The sequence below is a fragment of the Pezoporus wallicus genome, unplaced genomic scaffold (assembly GCF_028554395.1).
Source record: "Pezoporus wallicus isolate ANWC-B61680 ecotype Strahan unplaced genomic scaffold, APGP_CSIRO_Pwel_v1 contig_360, whole genome shotgun sequence".
NCBI lineage: Eukaryota > Metazoa > Chordata > Aves > Psittaciformes > Psittacidae > Pezoporus > Pezoporus wallicus.
Window position 1 is genome coordinate 906,886 of NW_026640059.1, and position 17,867 is coordinate 924,752.

A 17,867-nucleotide genomic window follows, 5' to 3' on the forward strand; every position below is an offset into this window, starting at 1 on the left:
AAGTGTGGCTAAAGACATGGATTAAAGGAGCATGAAGGGGCAAAAATACACTGAAAAGTCTCTTCATGGTAACACTCCCTCTTTTTGTTCATTTTAAGTTTTTTCTCTCCCTGCTTCTCTGGTGTTTTCCATGGCTTAGCAACCTTTGGATTTAAAAGGTACGTATGTTGCTACTTCAGTCAGTAACTCCCCACTTCCGTTTCAAACCCTTGGACACTTTCATACAGCCTTTCTAACTGTAGGGCTGGTGCCAGCTTTGCTCAAAAAGTAACCAATTACTTAATGTCTTTTAAATGTCTAAAGCAATTTTTTTGAGATACATTTTAGGCTTACTGTAATGAGGTAAGAACAAACTCTTCTGTCAACAGCCCACCTTTACAAAAGCCTACCTTTATATAGAACACTGTCATGCTTTAGAGCCCAGCCAGTAACTCAGAACCATGCAGCTACTCCCTCACTCCCCCCTCTTTTTCCTCCCCAGGCTCTCAACCCGATGGACAGTGAATTGAAAGAATGTATCTCCCACGGGCTGAGATAAGAACAGCCTTGTAACATAACACAAAACCACTACTGCTACCACCAATAATAATGATAAGGGAAATAGCAACGGGAGAGAACTAAAAAGGGAAAAAAAAACCAAACAAAAAAAACCACAAAACCCAACAGTAAACACAAGTGATGCACAATGCAACTGCTCACCACCTGCTGACCATACCCAGCCCACCCCAAGCAGTGATCTGGGCCTTGCTGTGGTATGGAATAGTCCTTTGGCTAGTTTGGGTCAGGAGTCCTGTCTCTGCTTCTTCCCAGCTTCTTGTGCCCCCCCTCACTGGCAGAGCATGAGAGACTGAAAGTCCTTGATCGGGATAAGCATTTGTTAGCAACAACTAAAAACATCAGAGTGCTATCAGCATTGTTCTAAGACTAAAGCCAAAACCACAGCACTGCACTGGCTACTAAGAAGGAGAAAAACAACTGTTACAGCTGAACCCAGGACAAACAGTAAGCATAATCTCCCCAGTCACCTACAGTTACCAAGCTAGAGATACAGGAAAGAGAAAATGTGATTTGTCACTTGGATCATAAAACCAGCTTGGTATCCAGAGCATTACCTTGCCTGTGCTTTGCAAGATTGTAGTTCTTGTCCTCCATACTCTCTCCCTGCTGACAATATCTCTGGTTACATCCACTTCAGCATCAACAAAACTTCTCTGTTTAAGAGCAGTTATGTCATCATCCAGATCAGTTTTGATAGTAGATCTTTTCTTCGCCATGATTTTTGCTTTGATAGCAGCAATTTTTTCCACTGACATGGCTTCAGACAAGGACCTAAATGAGCAAAAATAAAAGGAGAGACTGAAAAACTGTACAAACAATTCTGAATGAATGAATTGTGAATGAGTAACTTCATTCTGCATAAAGTTTGCGGCTATGCTATAAATTACAGAACAGACACCTTACATATATTTGAAGGTTACATGAGCTTGGCATTGCTGGTTTGGGCATGAGAATAAAACTTCAGACAAAATACGCCATCTTAGTTTTAGCATTAAAACCATCCAAAACCTCTAACTATTAACAAGCAGAAGACTGCAAATGTCAAACATCAGGACTAGCACTACTATTTACATCATCTGAATTTCAGCTCCCCCTTATTTTTAGTGGATTACAATTTTGTGTCCAGTCAATAAATTCCTGGCTATGCCAAGGCTTTCAAAACATTAACCAAAATTTCAGCTGAGGTGCTATTACATGGACTTCACCACTTGGGAGTCATGGTACCTTTTCAGAGCATGTAGGCTAAACAAACAACAGATGGTAGTAACTTTGCCAACACTAATCTGTGTTTGAGGTAGCTCAATTCAGTCCAAGAGCGCAACATTTTTACCCATTTGCTTTTAATTGTAAACACAGAATCTGCTTACCAAACACTGAGCTGAAGGAAAAAAAATAAAACGACTGAACTACACAATCCTGACTGCACAGAACCAGTTCGCTTCTATGCGATTTTTTTTTTCTGAGATTACACTGAAAAATTAATACAATCCTGGTTGTGTTCTCCTTTTACAACTAAGCTATTGGAAAGGGAACTTTTTTTGTGTTGCTGTTAAAAGTAGCAACAGCGACAAGCACAGATTTCAAGCTCTGCTGCCTGTAAGGCTACTTTGCCTTTTTTCCTTTTTTTTTCTCTTTTTTTTTCTCTTTTTGTTTTCTTTTTGTTTTTAAGGGCAGTCTTTTACATTCAGTGTTGAAAAAAAATTTTAAAAATCATACATTTCTCAAGAACATAGTTGATCCATCAAGTCAAACTACTTACCTGCAAAATCCAATACGGACAAAACAGTACATCAGTTCACACTCACACATAATTTCCATTTCACGTTATGTGAGCTGACACCCTAAATAAATTAAGCAGCTACCTTTACCTTAAGACTCCTGAACTCAAATATTTGAAAACAAACTACTAAGAGTCTGGTATCCTATTAAGCCAAGATCCTTAGCATCAACAAGTTCATGAAAGAATTCCCTCCCTGCTTGGTTTTGGGAAGATACGGTATAAGACTCAAAACTAGTTGTCATGCTTCGCAAAATTCTGGATGGCTACAACTAAAGTGGAAAGGGGATAGGCAAGTTTTCAAGCACTTGAATACTTATTACAATTTATGGCAATGACAGTACACTACCCTCTGCTAGCCTACTAGAGGCATGAAGATCACCTCTGTAGGGAGTCAGAGGCTTGTGTTACCCTTACAATGTTTACCATCTTTTGCATACAAGACATTCCTCAATACAGGATATTTTTCTTTAAAAGAGAGATAATCAGCTTCCACTTGCAGTTCTGCATGTTACATCTGACTGCTTTGACAAACACTGTGGCAGAAGAATGCAGAAATGACAGACAACTGTCTACTCTCTTCTGAAGACAAACCAAATTTCACACCATAACACCTGAACTTCCACTAAACAAGAGTCTGAATAGGCAAGAAGTTCTGCCTCCTCAGGACATTACTAATGATAGCACCTAAGGGAGGAAAACTACTGCTGAGAACTGCTGGACAGGAGTAAAACTGTAGCCTTGAACAGCACAAGAAGTGTTATCAGTCCTTTAATTAAGCATTATCCGTAAGAAAAATTATTCCTACCTGATCTGCTCCGTTTGCACGATACCTTCTTTATGTCCTTCCAATCGAGCTGCCAACCGCTCCTTGTCAAGGCGTACACACTCTTCATCCTAGCAGTAACAGTAATGTTTAATTTTTTGTGCATTCTCCTCAGAAAAAAATAAGCACTCTGAATATAGATACAGCCAGATTTATAGTAGCTCAGAGGAGACACCTGGATGAGCATAGTTTAAAAACAATTACTCAGAAAACAGCAAGCTAGGCTTTAAAATCAGAGCTAAGAAATACAGTCTGTCCGATAACTGGACATATTACTTATATTCAAGAGGCACTTGTGAAAATACAGTGTTAAATTATTTACCCAAGACACAGCTTCACACAAGAGTAATCACAGGGACAGTTTCATATACTGCTTAATATGAAAGACCTCAGCAGGTAAAACAAGAATCCATCACTAGAGGTAAGACTGGCATTTAGTTAAAATGCCAACTCATGGATGGCAAATAACTGTAGTAAGTTATTAAAGAGCACTTTCATTCCCATCCCATAACTCTTAGACAGGTTACAACAACAGGTACTTACACATACGTGGTCAAGCTTTCCCCTTTCATACTACAACATACATCTAGCAACTAAAATTCCAAGTTTCAATCAGAGGCTTAATTTCAACCTCTTTCCAGTTCATGTTCACACTAACAGAAGTCCTGTGTGCATACAGAGGACAGGTAGCCCAACTGAACTGCTACAAAAAACAGATACTGTTACTTATCACCACCCACAATGTGCAGCAATGATAGTTATTCTCATTACCTCTATTCTTGGTTTCTTTGCTTCAGCTAGTATTTCATCTGCTGCTCTTTTAACTAAAAGAAAAAGAGGACATTAAGAACACGAGATTGTAGTAGACTCATAAAATAACCATCAAAGTTATTTTTTAGTTAAACTGTACCTTGAGTGGAGCGTTGTAGACCAATTTCAAGCGGAGCACTTCTGTCTATGCTTGATGAGGTTGCTGTAATCAAACAGAACATTTCATTTACGATTTGCAAAAGTATTTCAGTATAAAAGGAAGAAGATAAATTGCGACAAGAAAATTCTAACTACATATTAGGTAGCAAAGGTGGTCAAACACTGGCACTGGAGATATTCAGAACCTGAATGAATATGAAGTTAGAAAGTTGGCCTTCCTTTGAAAAGGGGGTTGAGCCAGATGACCTACTGTGGTCCCTTCCAACATGAATCAGTCAGTGATTCTGAGCTGTATATACCACATAAAAGAAAGCAAAGTCACAAAGGTAATTACTTTATAACCTGGGATCAAGATCTACTAGTTTGTCCGGTTTTGGGAATAAAGACGACGTTAGTCTCTTTAAAATATATTTATATAAAAAATGGTTCACTGCTTATATTACAGAAATAATCTCACATTCCACTATACCTGAAATTGTAAGACCACCTGCAAAACAGAGCAACTTAAAGCCATATTTATCTTTCTCTCATCACAGAAACCTCTCTTCTGACTCCTGTTAACAAAAAAGATGATAGAATAGTAGACAAATCTGCCACACTGACAAAGCAGTGACTTGATATATTTCACTGTACTGATCATTTTATCCCACACCCTTACTGCATCATGATCAATGCACTACCAAAATTTTCCCAGTCTAGAGACAGAAAAAATACAAACAGTAAGCATTATAACACATAGCTATCTACCAAAGGATGTAGTAATGTGGCTCCTTTCTAAGCACCATAAAAATAATTATTTTTTAACAATGTTCTGGACATAAAAGAAATCCTAATTTCATTTGACAAACTTGAACATATTCAGCTAACCTGCTAACTGATCATCGTTAACCATCCTTCCCATCCTATGCTTCCTTGTGTCATAAATCGGAAGCAGTAGCACACACCATGTGTATAAGTTAAACGAAAGTATCACTCACATGTTTCACCATTTAGGTATGCAAGCAGGTCTTTCCTATCGGGTCTTCTTACCACAGGAATGTTTTCAGTCTGAAAAGATAGCAGACTTGACATTAAACTGTTACTCCCTCAGAAAGCCTCTTGCTGATATTTTTTCACTTTTAGTGAAAATTACTCATGCTCACAGAGACAGGAATATCTGTCCTGCCTCCCAAAAAGATCAAGCTTAAAAATACAATTATTTCCTAGAGGATGTTCCACTACACAATATGAAACATGTTGTCCGCTATAAAACCAAAAGGATAGCCTTTTTCCTCCTTCACTTCAAATCTGCAAGTAAGATTAAGAACTAACTTTTCACACACACACACTTCTTTGCCAGGAGTCAATGCTGGTACACATAAATCATGTATTTCAATTTTGTCTTTCTGAGTACGCATAACACGCAGCACTGCTGTATCAGGTAACCATGTGATACAGGGGAAGATGAAAAATGGGCTCATAGAAATCAACTGGAAATCAAACGGACTTTCTCAGTCGCCCTATCATTATTTGTAGAGTTTATTCAATAATTTCTTGAATTAGATTGCATACTTCCAGGTCCACTCCAATGCTATTCTACTGAACTTTTCTCCGTTTTGTAGATCCTTGCAGTCTTGGGCACTAAAGGATCATCTAAATTGGGATTGCACAACAGAGTGCAGATTGACAAAAGTACTTTAGAAATAATTAGTGCTAGAGACAGCTGGGACCATAGAACACGAAGGCAAATGCTCTCATTACTGTTAATACTTGTGTGATGGACTCTTGTTTTAAATTCAACCTGGTGGATTGAAGGGATAATCTGTTAGGGAATGTATTATCAAGAAAAATATTCTACAAGTATTGTGACTTGATCACTTTGTTGCATATATTTTTCCCTTTCTCTAGCCAAATTCATACACTTAAATGCTACTCTGATTTACTTACCGCAGCACGGCGGACATAAACAGGATGCGAAAGGTGCACATTATTAAGCAGGAACAAGATAGAATCCAAAGTGTAGTATTCCCTGGGTTGTCCCTCTTTCCCAGTCCTGTAAAATCATGAAACAAAGATTTTAAAACATTTAACCTCTCCATCTCTCTCTTACACAACTTTTGTAGCAAAGTTTTCAATTCTTTTCAGATGAAAGTTCAAAAAGCAAGCAGTAAGATTATTACCAGGCTACTGCCAAACTAGTGAACCATCAATTGTGTTAATTAAGAGCAAAAGATATATGTTCTGGCAGCCTTGTTACTGAATGAATTATAAAAACTGTCCAAAATAATCCAAAGTAAGAGCTGGATGGGTTATAAAATATACATGAAGCAAGACTTCAGAAAGTGTAAGAACACATGCTCCCACATCTCAAACATACTTATTCTGATTATCAAAGGAACTATCTACCTTATTTGGGACAGGTAGAGGAACGTAACTGAACTGCAAATGGAAAAAATAATCAAATAAAAAATCGTATTACATGCTTTTCAGGTATAATGGGACAGAATTTTCACCACTAGAGAAAACACAATGAAGAACTCTGAATATAATGAAGCTCCATGAAGTGTAGAGAACAAAAGGTTTGAAATGGTGCCAGAAGGTCGAAACAAGGAGTAGACAGAAACTAATTGCACACAAGACCACCAAAAGCGAAACAGACTACAAAATCACAACAAACTCCCATAATGAAGTCAGGTAACTTCAGAGCAACATAACATCAAGTTCAATCTCAGTTTCAAAACAGCTTGTTTGAAAGATGCCTTTTAAATCTAAGGAGGAATCAGTTCTGTGCAGCAATTTGAAAAGCAGAACAAAACCAACCAAAAAAATTCCCACAAAACAAGGCTAAACAAAACTGTAGTTTCAGCTTGGCTGCATGTGTGTCAAATGCAATTCCCCCCTCACATACACACTCACCACTTTATGCTATTATTACAAGATGTCGTAGCAGAAGCAATGCTTGTCCCCATTTCAGAAAAAAGCCTGCTCCCTAAATATTTTAACTCTCTGATCAGTTAAAATATTCCATCATATTCACAGCCCCCAGTGGGCCCAGCAATTCCACTGCCCAGACTGGAGATCTGTCAGATCCCAGCTCCGAGCAGGACAGGGGTTCCTCTGTGCGGCCCAGCATCCATCTCCAACTAGCCAGAGCAGACAGCTCACCCCAAAGCCTGAGGAAGTCAATCCACCAGAAAAACAGGACACAACTGTACAATTTAAGACTGGCACTGAAATTCTACCAAACCAGAGATTTCAGGAAGAAACACTTTCATTAAAAGTGTAAGAAAGAGTGTTTCCATCCAAGTACAGTAGCTTTACTCATAGCCCACCAGCAGCATCAAAACATGCAACACAGAAATGTCAACCTCACAGGCAAAAGGAAGAGGAAATTAGAAAAACTCAAACATAACTTCCTTGCATCTGAAAGAGTTACACAAACATATACCAAATGCAACAGAAGTGCAAGTCTCTCATCCCCATATTGTGGATATAACGCCACTACTGCTTTCCTTCCAATTACTTTTCTGAAATTATCTAGAATGGAAATGTACAATAACCTGTTCAGAACTTATTACCGGCATAAGACTGAAAACTCTACTTTCATAATGATGCCTGAGAAAAACAAAACGAATAACATGCAGTAAGAAGTGATTCCAAATATAAGGAGAATGCTAGAGTAAGGTATCTCTCCATCACTGTTCCTTTCTTACAAGAACTTCCAAAACTTGCTGCAAGGGGTAGGGTGTGCATGTATGGTTTTTTGCTGAAGAGCAATGGGAAGAGACATAGTATCTCAACCGCTAAGAAGCCAAAAGTTGTCCTCACAATTACAGCCAACAGAACTGGATTCCTCAGCAAGGAACTGTTTGAGTATCTTTATGTTTCACTGCTATCTTTGATGAGGTGATATCTAAACATACTCTGAGCACTGGTAAAACCATACGTTTAGTCCACGTACACTTGGCTCTGAAGTGAAGCCTATGTCATGTGATACAGTTGTCACTTCATTTTAAACCCAATATTTTAGAATGTCACACTTCAGAATAACTCATTATTTCTTTGAAGTGTGCCATATCCATTGAACGTTATATAAAAAGTCCAGCTGGTCATCTGTTCAAGCTTTAGCAATATTTAGCAATAAACGGCATAACAGAAAATAAGTACTAAACAATTATCTATTAATTTGAAAATACAGTATTACAAAGCTATAGGCATTGCCAAAGCTCAGCAGGGCACATCTGATACTTCATCACTTAAGACACACACACAAGAAATCCCCATGCTCATTACAGTTCTAAGAGGATGCTTTATTAGGAGGACAAGATATTGCACAATAAAGGGAAAGCATCAGCTGGACAAGCAGCTGTATGCAAGGAGAAAATCTAAGTCTAAGCTGACATTTCAGCATAAATTTGAGCTCCTTTCAGATTTTCCGATATAAAGAACCCTCTCAACAAAAAAGAACTAAAAGCAACCTGGCCCAGAGGTTCAATTGCTTTGTTCAATTCACAAACGTCTCAAGTAGCCAAAGAAATTAATTCTCTTATTTCCTATATTCAGTAATGGCCTTATTTACTTAAGACAAAAAAAAAAAAAAAAAAAAAAAAAAATCTTAAGATTCAGACCCTAAGAAGTCAGTAGTTACAATTTTGCTTTAATAGTTATTAAGAATTGCATCTCTTAAACAAACAAAACTCCAGCTTAAAAAATGGAGAAAATGTTTACATAATGCAAGAAGGAGTTTCACCTGCTTGTTTTTAACACCACAAATCTGTTTTCTGCTCATTCATTCCCCCTCAACCTGTGGGTGTCAGAAGTCCGTTCATTTCTAACTGCTTTATTTCCTCTTTCATGTTTCAAAGCACGAATTTTTATAGAGGTACTAGAGGCCTGCTTTCTTTCACGGACGAGACAGTAAACTTTAAAAATACAAGACTAGGCATGCAGAGTATCACGTAAATTAGTATACCCATGACCAGCTGCTCACTGGTTTAAAACTCAGCTGTACAAACCTAACGGGTAAACAAAGCAAAGTTTCTCTGTTAGACCGATTGCTTCCTTTAGTTTTGAAACAGACGATATAGTCTTCAAGGACCATTAGATCAAAACACACAAAACATCTAATCATAGACTGTCTAGCCTTCATGTGCCACCAAGAGCATTTATACAATTATTATCTGGAGACTAACCTGGATTAAATTTAATTTCTGCCTTTTTTTTTTTTCCCTTCCCCTCTGGGTTACTTTGAACTTGGCTCTGTTTCTCAGATCAATTCACTGCTTGGTTGACACTTGTGCTACCACAGAAAGAAGGCAGTGCTGCTGACTTCTGCCAGCTTAGCTGCTTAAGGAGCCACAGTCTTAAATGTCTAGTGGGACTACTAATTCTAGCAGGGACAGAATGCCACCATGGCATTTGGACTTGCATTAATCTCTCCAGACTGGCAGCTGAGATGCAATTACAGCAACCACACTGTTGACACCTAGAAGCGAAATCAAGATTTGCTTCATGAAAGACTAAGCCACTAAGCTTTCTCAGTGCAAGCGCAGTTTGGATCCTGTCAAGTGATCTGAATATAAAAGTTTTTGGAAGTGTTCCTCATAAATCCCTGCATAAGTCTGGAAATTACATAAATTAACAGCCTCTAAACTGTGGTGTTAAAGCTACTGAGTATGGCTTGCATAACTGGTCTCATTTTTGCAGTGTCTTCAATGTAATTAGACACAAATAATTCCATGGTAATTCACAAGAAACACTGCAAATTGATAGTGGTCTGATACTACCAGAAGTTCAGACACTACTGGTCTAAACCGAGTAGCTAACTAACTTACTTCACACAAGCCAAACAACAAAAAACGTCCAAATCCTACAACACATCTGCTGGAAAGGCTGAGGACATAGATATTATGAGGTTACAGCTGTTGTTTTGCAGCAGTAGAGTTAGGCTGGTGTACCTGTTTCTCTTTCCCTACAAAAGAGCAATGAAATTTGTCTCTCTGGTTAACCATTACTTACTACTGCTTTGGAAAAATCAACTTGCAGCAAGGAAACCATCACAATTGTCTATACAGTTGCTCAGCAAAAACCAGAAGACTTTTCAAGAATTTGAAAACTTAACTGCTTATCCAAATGTTTTTCTTCTTCAGTCTAGCTATTGGTATTCACCCCTCAACCAGAAAAAGCAAATAAATCCAAAATGAGTTTCTGAAAGCTTGAACTAAGTAATAAAATAGCACATTCCTAGTTTTAAGCACAGTGCAATGTAAAATCAGTCTTATAATAAATCTGTCCATAAGTTAACTCGGACAAAAAGGTTTTTTTCCTCAAGCTAAAAGTTGGGATACCGGATCAATACTTAAATTCTTATCATAGCTATGAAAACTAAACAAAACAATCCCTGATTATAGATCGAAGTAGAAGGGTGGGGTTTTGTTTGTGAAATCTGCAGATTCTTCTGATTGTCCATCAGGCTTGATGGGACACTGATCAGTACCTCAAACATTCACTACCTGACACTTAACAATAAGTATTTTTTTTTTCTCTTGGGCTTAAAAGAGATTCATTGAATCCTTCTATTAGGACATTAAAAACAGCTGCTTGTTTTCAATTCAGAAGAATTCAGAAGAAATTCAGAAGAAAGGAGAATTAAAAGCTCTCTTGCATTGCAAGCAATACGTACCATACCAGAAAATTCAACAGGTACAAAGTCTCCTTTTCTAGAAGTTTTCTAAAAATAAGCATTTAACCTAATATAAGCATTTAACCAACAAAAATGCTGTCTCTACTTGTTTATTATGATAAGACCAGCTTGCATTAGGTCCAGTGCAGGAAGAAGCCGCAGCTCGGAGCAACTGAGGAGCAGTGCACCTCCACAGGTGCAACAACAACAAGGCTGGCAGGGGACCACAGAGGGAGACTCGATTTGGACCTCACTGACTTTCCTACAGCAGAGTAAAGCTCCAGAAAATGAAAAATACCCCAGATAAACTAAAACAGTAAGTACATAACCTCTATTTTGCATACAGATAAAAAAACCTTGGAGAAGCTACTTCCTTCCATCTCGTCGCATGAGCCCGCAAGACCTAGCCCCGCTGCGACCCTCCAGTCTCCCCAGGTGGCACGCAAAGGCCGAGAGCCAAGGCAATGCCGCACCACGGACCCGCTGCTCTTCCGGCGCGGGGCAGGGGCACCGGGCGGGGTTCTGGGAACCTTCCCGAAGGGACCAGCGATACCTCCCTGACCTACCGCGCTGCCAACAGCACAGGCGAAGGGTATCGCCCTACGCGACGCGCAAGGCACCAGTGAAGTAGGCCGCTGGACACCCCACCGGGACACCGCGCCCAGGCGGAGCGGAAGCGCACGGCTCCGGAGAGCTCCCGAGGGGCCCTACCAGAGGTGGCAACCAGACCCCCCGCCCACCCAGCTCCCTACAAAGCGGCGGGAGACAACAGGAGGCAGGATCCACCTCCCCGCTCCCCGGGCGCTCCCCCACAACTTCAGGGCAACTTCTTCCTCCTCCCCCCGCCCGTTTATTCCCCGCGCGAGCAGCCGCCCGCCATGGCCCCGCCGCTCACCCCCAGATGACATAGTTGGTCTTGACATTCTTGGGCCAGGAGAACTCGCCGAAAATCACCTCGTCCCCCTTCACCACAATTTCTTTCTTCTGCGTGTTGTACTGCCGCAGCACGCTCAGCACGTCCGCCATTTTCGCTCCGCAGCCACCGGCCGCTGCCGCTCCGGCACCTCTACCAGCCGCGCAAAGACCCCTCCGACAGGACCCAGGCTGCCTACCGTAAACGCCTGAGTAACACCACTACCTCCGCCGCCTCCAGGGGGCGACGCCGAACCGGTTGCCATGGAGGGACGCGACCCCGCCCTCAGGGTGGCACCCGGCTGATTTGGTTAAGGCCCCGCCCGCACCGCTTCTAATACTGTGGTCCGAACGCGGTTTAGAGTGGTGAGGTTCGGTTGTTACCGCCAGAGCGCAAAGAGAGTCAAAGGCATCGATGGCACAGGCCATTGACAACCGGCCACTCTGCACCCCGGGCCTACACCGGCCCTCCACTGGGCAGCCGGAGCGTAACGGCCGCTGGGCGACGTCGCCCCTCGCGGTCATGGTGCCCCAGCGTGGCAGCATCGTCACGGCCTTAGCGGCTGCGGGTACACACGTATCTTCGTGAGGGGGATTGCATGTGGCGCAGGGGATCACGACCGGTTCGTGGCCGCTGGTGTCTTGCAGTTCCAGTACGGGCAGAGTCCACACCGCACCGCCGTGTCGGGCAGGCGCATAAAGCCTTTTCGCCGTCACGTTAGCAGCTGCAGCCCAGGAGCCCGCCTGTGCCACCCGCACCCCGGCTAGGCAGCGCTTGGCTGCTGGCACCGGGCCAGTAGCGCCTCGAGACAGTTGGGCAGGAGCTCCCGCAAGAAGGCGGTGTACGCACTTCAGACTGCAGATCAGAAAGAAAAACACCCCGAACCTGGGTACAAAGGGGAGGAAATAAAAAAAGAAAATATCTGCTTTATCAAGCACAAAGGCGCAATTTAATTCTGACAAGAATAAGCCGTTAAAACACCACACAACAAAGTGATTAAGAAATTATTTATCGGCTCTATACCCTCACTGGAAGGACCCGTCAGCCGCTGGGCGTGCCCCGGCCAGCGGCGCCTCAGGACACCGGCAGCCTGCTGGGCAGCCCTACGCCTCTAAGAGGCGGTGCGGGGACCTGCGAGCGGTGACGGACCGCCGTGAGGACTGGGGAGAAGTCCCGCCTCTTCCTCTTGGCGGCCATGGCCCTGCAGGGGGCGTTGCGACGGGTGGTGACGGGGCTGGGGTGTGGGCAGGTCGCGCGGTCCGTCAGTCGGTAGGTGCGATCGGGAGCCGCGGGGCCGGAGGTCTACCCGGCACCTTGGGCTTGGTACGGATCCTGTTTTAAGTCTTTTTGGCCTTTGGACGCTCGCTCTCATAGGAGCAACCCTCCTGCACCGGAACGGCAGGCACCGGGGCCGCCCGGGCTGTGGCAGCGCGGGGAGGCGGCCGGTATCGTGGCGCGCAGGCCTCGGAGCAGCACGTCTGCCCGCTCTGTTGATGAAAATGAGAGTTCCTTTCCTTTAGAGTCGGGTGGTGAGGCTGAGCACAGCCCGGCGCCGGATTTGGCACATGTGTCTGTATTATCACGGGGGGGGGGGGGGAGGAAAGCATTTTTCTTATCAAGACAGCCGTATTTGTTATTTTTATAGTCTGCACCATCCCTCTCTTCATCATCTTGTAGGCATGTGAGAACTAGCATGGCTGTGGGTACTGCAGCTGCAGAAAAATGGCACATATAATGTAGAAATCACATTGACTGTTAAAACAGTATAAAGTCAACCTTTAATTCGTGAAATATAAAATGTGTCATTTGTTTGAAAGCTCAAGTATCTGACTTTAATTTCTCTTTAGTTTTAGAATGGGGAATGATCAGACTACCGTGGGATTGTCTAATGATGCCGCTGTGAATCAAATACAGGTAACATCATTAATGCAATTCTTTTTTTCAACATTTCTGAAAGCCATAGTTACTTAAAAGCTCTTCTGATTTATATAAAGAAATTCTGTAAATAGTTCTATATGTTCAACCTGATTCTTATGTTTAGTAAGCCTGCTAGCATTATTTATTTATCCACAGCCTTGGAACTTTATCTTCCTAGGCTGCATCCATTTTACATCTTTTGCAGACCTCTACTCTAATTCAGTAGTGCTATCAGTACTGGGGACTAAGTCTCGGAAAATGACTGTCATTAAGTAAAGTTTAAACATCTAAAGAGTAAGTTGTTTTTTAGAGTAAACTTCCTGATAATAAATGAAGGCCTGAAATGACTTTGAATTTACAGTAAAGTAAAAAGGTGTAATTGGTCGGAAGTTCAATCCTTGGACTTCAGCTTAGTTGCCTACTCACCGCAAACCACTGCTCTTCATAGCCAGTTTATAAGAAAATTGCAGGATCACAAATTTAAGAGAACGAACACTCTGTAGGGCATTAAGTACAATTTCCACAGGGGTGGAAAAAAGAAATATCCCTTTTGTCATTCTGCTTGCCATCAGCACATTCTGCTTGCCTGATGGAAAGGGAAAGCTGTACTAAATAGTTCAAGGAGATACAGCTTGTTTGGCAGATTGTAGGAGGTCTGTGACTGCAGAGCTAAAACGGGCTCAGGATTGGCACCATTGCATGACAATCACAACACATGCGTCTCAATCATTCTTCTCCCTTTCAGGGTCAAGTACAGGTCAGACACAGCTTCACAAGTGCCAGCAGTGCTTCTCATAACGATTATTAATGTCAACTCTCCTCTGTTTCTCTGCTCCCACAAGATCATAGCATTCCTGAAAGTCAGAAACTGATCAGTTTTAACTGATTCCTGGTACCCTACTCAAAAGAAAAGAGCATACCTTTAACTGAAAAGCTCAAGTGGAGCAAGAGAAGTCACTTTTATGTTCTGTGTAGCTCTGCAAACTGCTAAAGTTGCATCTCGCTGCTTATTGCACTTGTGCAGACACTTTCTGGGATCTGGCCAAGAGCATCTGAACTTGAGGTTAAAAGCCTGACTTTCTTAGTAGTCGGGTAGGAAGCAATTTTTCTTCTGTTGCAGAAGTATCAGATGCATTCCTAAAGGAGGTGTTAGGCCACCACAGAGGCTTCAAAACAGATGTAGGGTGGATATGTTTTACACTCACCATACAGGTGATGATATCTTAATAGATGCCTTGATAGAGGAAGTTGCTGTTCTGCTCCTTGTTTTTAAAGAGTAATAGTTTATTCCTCACCTTAAGATTCTTGTGGCTCTAGATTAGAATTAGGGGAGATTTAGAAGATTAACTAGCTTTTCACTTTACCTTAAAAAGTGAGTAAAAAATATGTTTTGAAAACAATTAAAAAACAGCCAGCCATTGCTGTAGCATGGCTGGGAACTCCTCAGTTGTCCCTGTCTAAAAATACTTCAGAAGGCCTTTTACAGAATAATTGTCCATTATTTGTTACTGTAATAGCAGATTTATAACTTCTACATTTGTTTTCATGACTGCTTGATACTGTTGAAATACACTGACTTAAAAACAAAACACGGTGACTTCAACATTCTTTTGAGCATACAGGAGATTATTTCAGACAACTGTGTGGTGATTTTCTCCAAAACAACATGCTCCTACTGCATAATGGCAAAAAAGCTTTTTGAGAGTATAAATGTGAATTATACAGCTGTGGAACTGGACATGAATACAAATGGAAGTCAGATCCAAGACATTCTTGAGCAGATGACTGGTGGCAGAACCGTAAGTATACATTCTTACATGTAACAAGCAAAATAAGAACTTACACTGCACTTGTTTCTCATGAGTTATGACCATATCAAGTTCTTTGCTTTTTCAAGACATGTAAACTTGGGATACAAGAGACCCTCACCCTGAGGGTGCCACTTTGAGATATCAAAGTCAGTTTTCATTTGTATAGGTGTATATACACCTTGTAATTTCTTAATTTTATATAGTCTCACTTGACTCAGTTATTTTAATACAATCTCCCATATACTGACTTTATGCCCCTTTTGAGGGGCATGTGAACAGTTTCCGATCTCTGTAAATATTACAGAAATGTATGAGTTGTACAGTAGTATTAAATATGCATATGTAAGAACTCGACTGTTGTGTGTATACCACAGTCCATGTGGGGTCGCTTAGGTTTTTATATTTTATTGAAGTAACAAACATAATTTTAATTTTCTTGATAGGTCCCAAGAGTGTTTGTCAATGGGTCTTTTGTTGGAGGTGCTACAGATACTCAAAGGCTTCATGAGGAAGGCAAACTGCTGCCTTTAATTCATCAATGTCAGGTGAAAAGTAAAACCCAGTCAGCCACTTAGCTCAGCTTAGTCTTCCTTTGTATAACAGAATTTTAGGCAACTTAGAAGATCATAGATACATGCTACATCAGCTGGAATCAACAGCTTCAAGCCATGGATTTCCAAATCATAGATCGTTTTCTGACACAGATGCTTTAGGGACTTGACAAATTACATGCCTCAGCTTTCCTACAACCAAAATGGTGATCAAAGCCACTGTGTAACTCTCGGGGCTCTACGTGTGACAAAATGATGTCATTTTATTGCTGTTATAATGCTGATGCCATGTTTCAGAGAAGCATTAATTGTACAAGAGGAATCCTGGTTTTTTTCTGCTGCAGATTAGTTTGCATTCTAGCCTTGTTCCAATGGTCAGTTTAATGGTTCTTTTAAAGTAAATTCTTCTCTGAATGTCAAATTGTAGTAATGATGAAAGTATGAAGCAAAATAAGTTTGTAGTGATACTGTGTATGCATGTCTGCCTCTTCCATATCCATATGATTCCATATCAGCATCTGATCATCTAGCTATGAAATTGTATGTCCAGTTGTGAGAGAAAAGGGAATAAAGATTCTTGCAGCGTTTGAAGGTAGGTCATGTCTTTCATCTTTTTTCTGCACTATGAAGTATCAGTCTATACAGTCATTCAGAAATATGACAAAATACAGCTTCTAGGGGAGCCAGACAGCTCACTGTCACTAAACTCTGCAACTACAACTTGCGTTATAATCAATCCAATGCTATTATGAAGCTTAAGACCAAGTAAAATAAGTGTGATATGCGTAGAATTTATTTAGTTCTTGAATTCTACAGTCAGAATGCAGTTTACTAGCGATGTGAACTTGCAGTTAAATGCCTAAAGCATCTAAAATTCAACAGTTACAGTACAATGCAAATCCAAAGCCAGACCAATGCCAAGACTCTTGGTTATTTCAAGTTCATATGCAAGTAGAAAATTATATCCCACTCTTCAGTAGAAGGGACCATTACACTACTACAGGTGCACAGTTTAGAATCAAAACATTAGTCAGTGAATTTTTACTTGCTTCTTGTAAGACTCCTGTTTTTACCATTGCTTTCAGCACTATGCACCTAAGCTACTTTTTTCCCCCCAAGGGAGAAAAAGGGTCACATTTATCTTCAACTCCAGATAACTAGGACTGTAAAAGTATCATTTAAATTTGACAGCTTCGTTTTTGTGATGGGGGTTTGAAAGAAGTTTAAACCACGTAATTTGTATAGTCTTTAGTATACAGTTGGCTGCACTGTGCATCTTTTAACATATTAATCGGCTAATTAAACATGTAAATGTTGGTTTTATCACTGTGGTTTACTGTATTTTCCTAGTTTCATCATTGCCTTATTAAAATTTTGTTTACAAGGACACACTCGTTATGGTGAACACACACAAATGTGCCTCTCTCCCTAAATATGTACTTAATAAAGCAATTTATTTTGCACATGTGGTGGTAACTAAGTATTCTTTTTCTCTGTGTAGAATTCTTAGGCCAGTTAATGTTTTCTCAGATTAACAGTAATTTTGCACCTGAAACCTGGTAAGTCCATCATGTAAAAATAATAGTATACAAAGGATTTTTTCAAAGACCTTTTCGTTCTGCTCCCTGTTAAAGGAAACAAAACAAAACCCAGAATACCAACAAACCAGGAAGTCCCAAAACAGTAGTCTAAAATAACCCTTTGAGTTCTAAGTTTCAGAACTCCCAGGGCATTGTCACTTAAGCCAACACTCTATTCCAGCTGATAAGAAAGCATGCTGTATGCCTGCAAATCCAAGTGAGTGCCCACTTGTTAAAAAAGATATGTCCTAAGGCACTCAAAGGGTTAATTATGTTTCTTTTTAGGCATATTAAGGCTCCACATCCAAATAATTTCTCATTAATTTTGTAACAATTCATAGAA

At 40.9% G+C, this 17,867-nt stretch overlaps 2 protein-coding genes across 4 annotated transcripts in view; one reads left to right on the forward strand and one right to left on the reverse strand.

The window, feature by feature from the left end:
- Window positions 1–11,926, reverse strand: part of CDC73 (cell division cycle 73) — a 118,095-nt gene extending 106,169 nt beyond the window's left edge. Inside the window, exons 1-7 of one of the 2 annotated variants that reach the window (XM_057417181.1) lie at window positions 11,648–11,926; window positions 6,018–6,123; window positions 5,069–5,138; window positions 4,072–4,134; window positions 3,933–3,985; window positions 3,144–3,232; window positions 1,113–1,329 (exon numbers count right to left, since the gene is read on the reverse strand). In XM_057417181.1, coding sequence (XP_057273164.1) covers window positions 1,113–1,329; window positions 3,144–3,232; window positions 3,933–3,985; window positions 4,072–4,134; window positions 5,069–5,138; window positions 6,018–6,123; window positions 11,648–11,778 — 729 coding nt within the window. In that variant the 5' untranslated portion in view covers window positions 11,779–11,926. The remainder of the gene's footprint in view (window positions 1–1,112; window positions 1,330–3,143; window positions 3,233–3,932; window positions 3,986–4,071; window positions 4,135–5,068; window positions 5,139–6,017; window positions 6,124–11,647) is intronic. The other variant, XM_057417180.1, reaches the window with a different exon arrangement.
- A 475-nt stretch (window positions 11,927–12,401) lies between these two features.
- On the forward strand, window positions 12,402–17,267 carry GLRX2 (glutaredoxin 2). 2 transcript variants are annotated; one of them, XM_057417184.1, is made up of 4 exons: window positions 12,402–12,524; window positions 13,511–13,579; window positions 15,205–15,381; window positions 15,837–17,267. In XM_057417184.1, the coding sequence occupies exons 2-4, from the start codon at window positions 13,520–13,522 to the stop codon at window positions 15,966–15,968; spliced, it is 369 nt and encodes a 122-aa protein (XP_057273167.1). In that variant the 5' UTR covers window positions 12,402–12,524; window positions 13,511–13,519; the 3' UTR covers window positions 15,969–17,267. The 2 variants fall into 2 exon arrangements, with proteins under 2 accessions (XP_057273167.1, XP_057273166.1); XM_057417183.1 differs by lacking the exon at window positions 12,402–12,524 and adding an exon at window positions 12,846–12,934 and having other exon boundaries at window positions 13,513–13,579.
- Window positions 17,268–17,867: the final 600 nt, after the last annotated feature.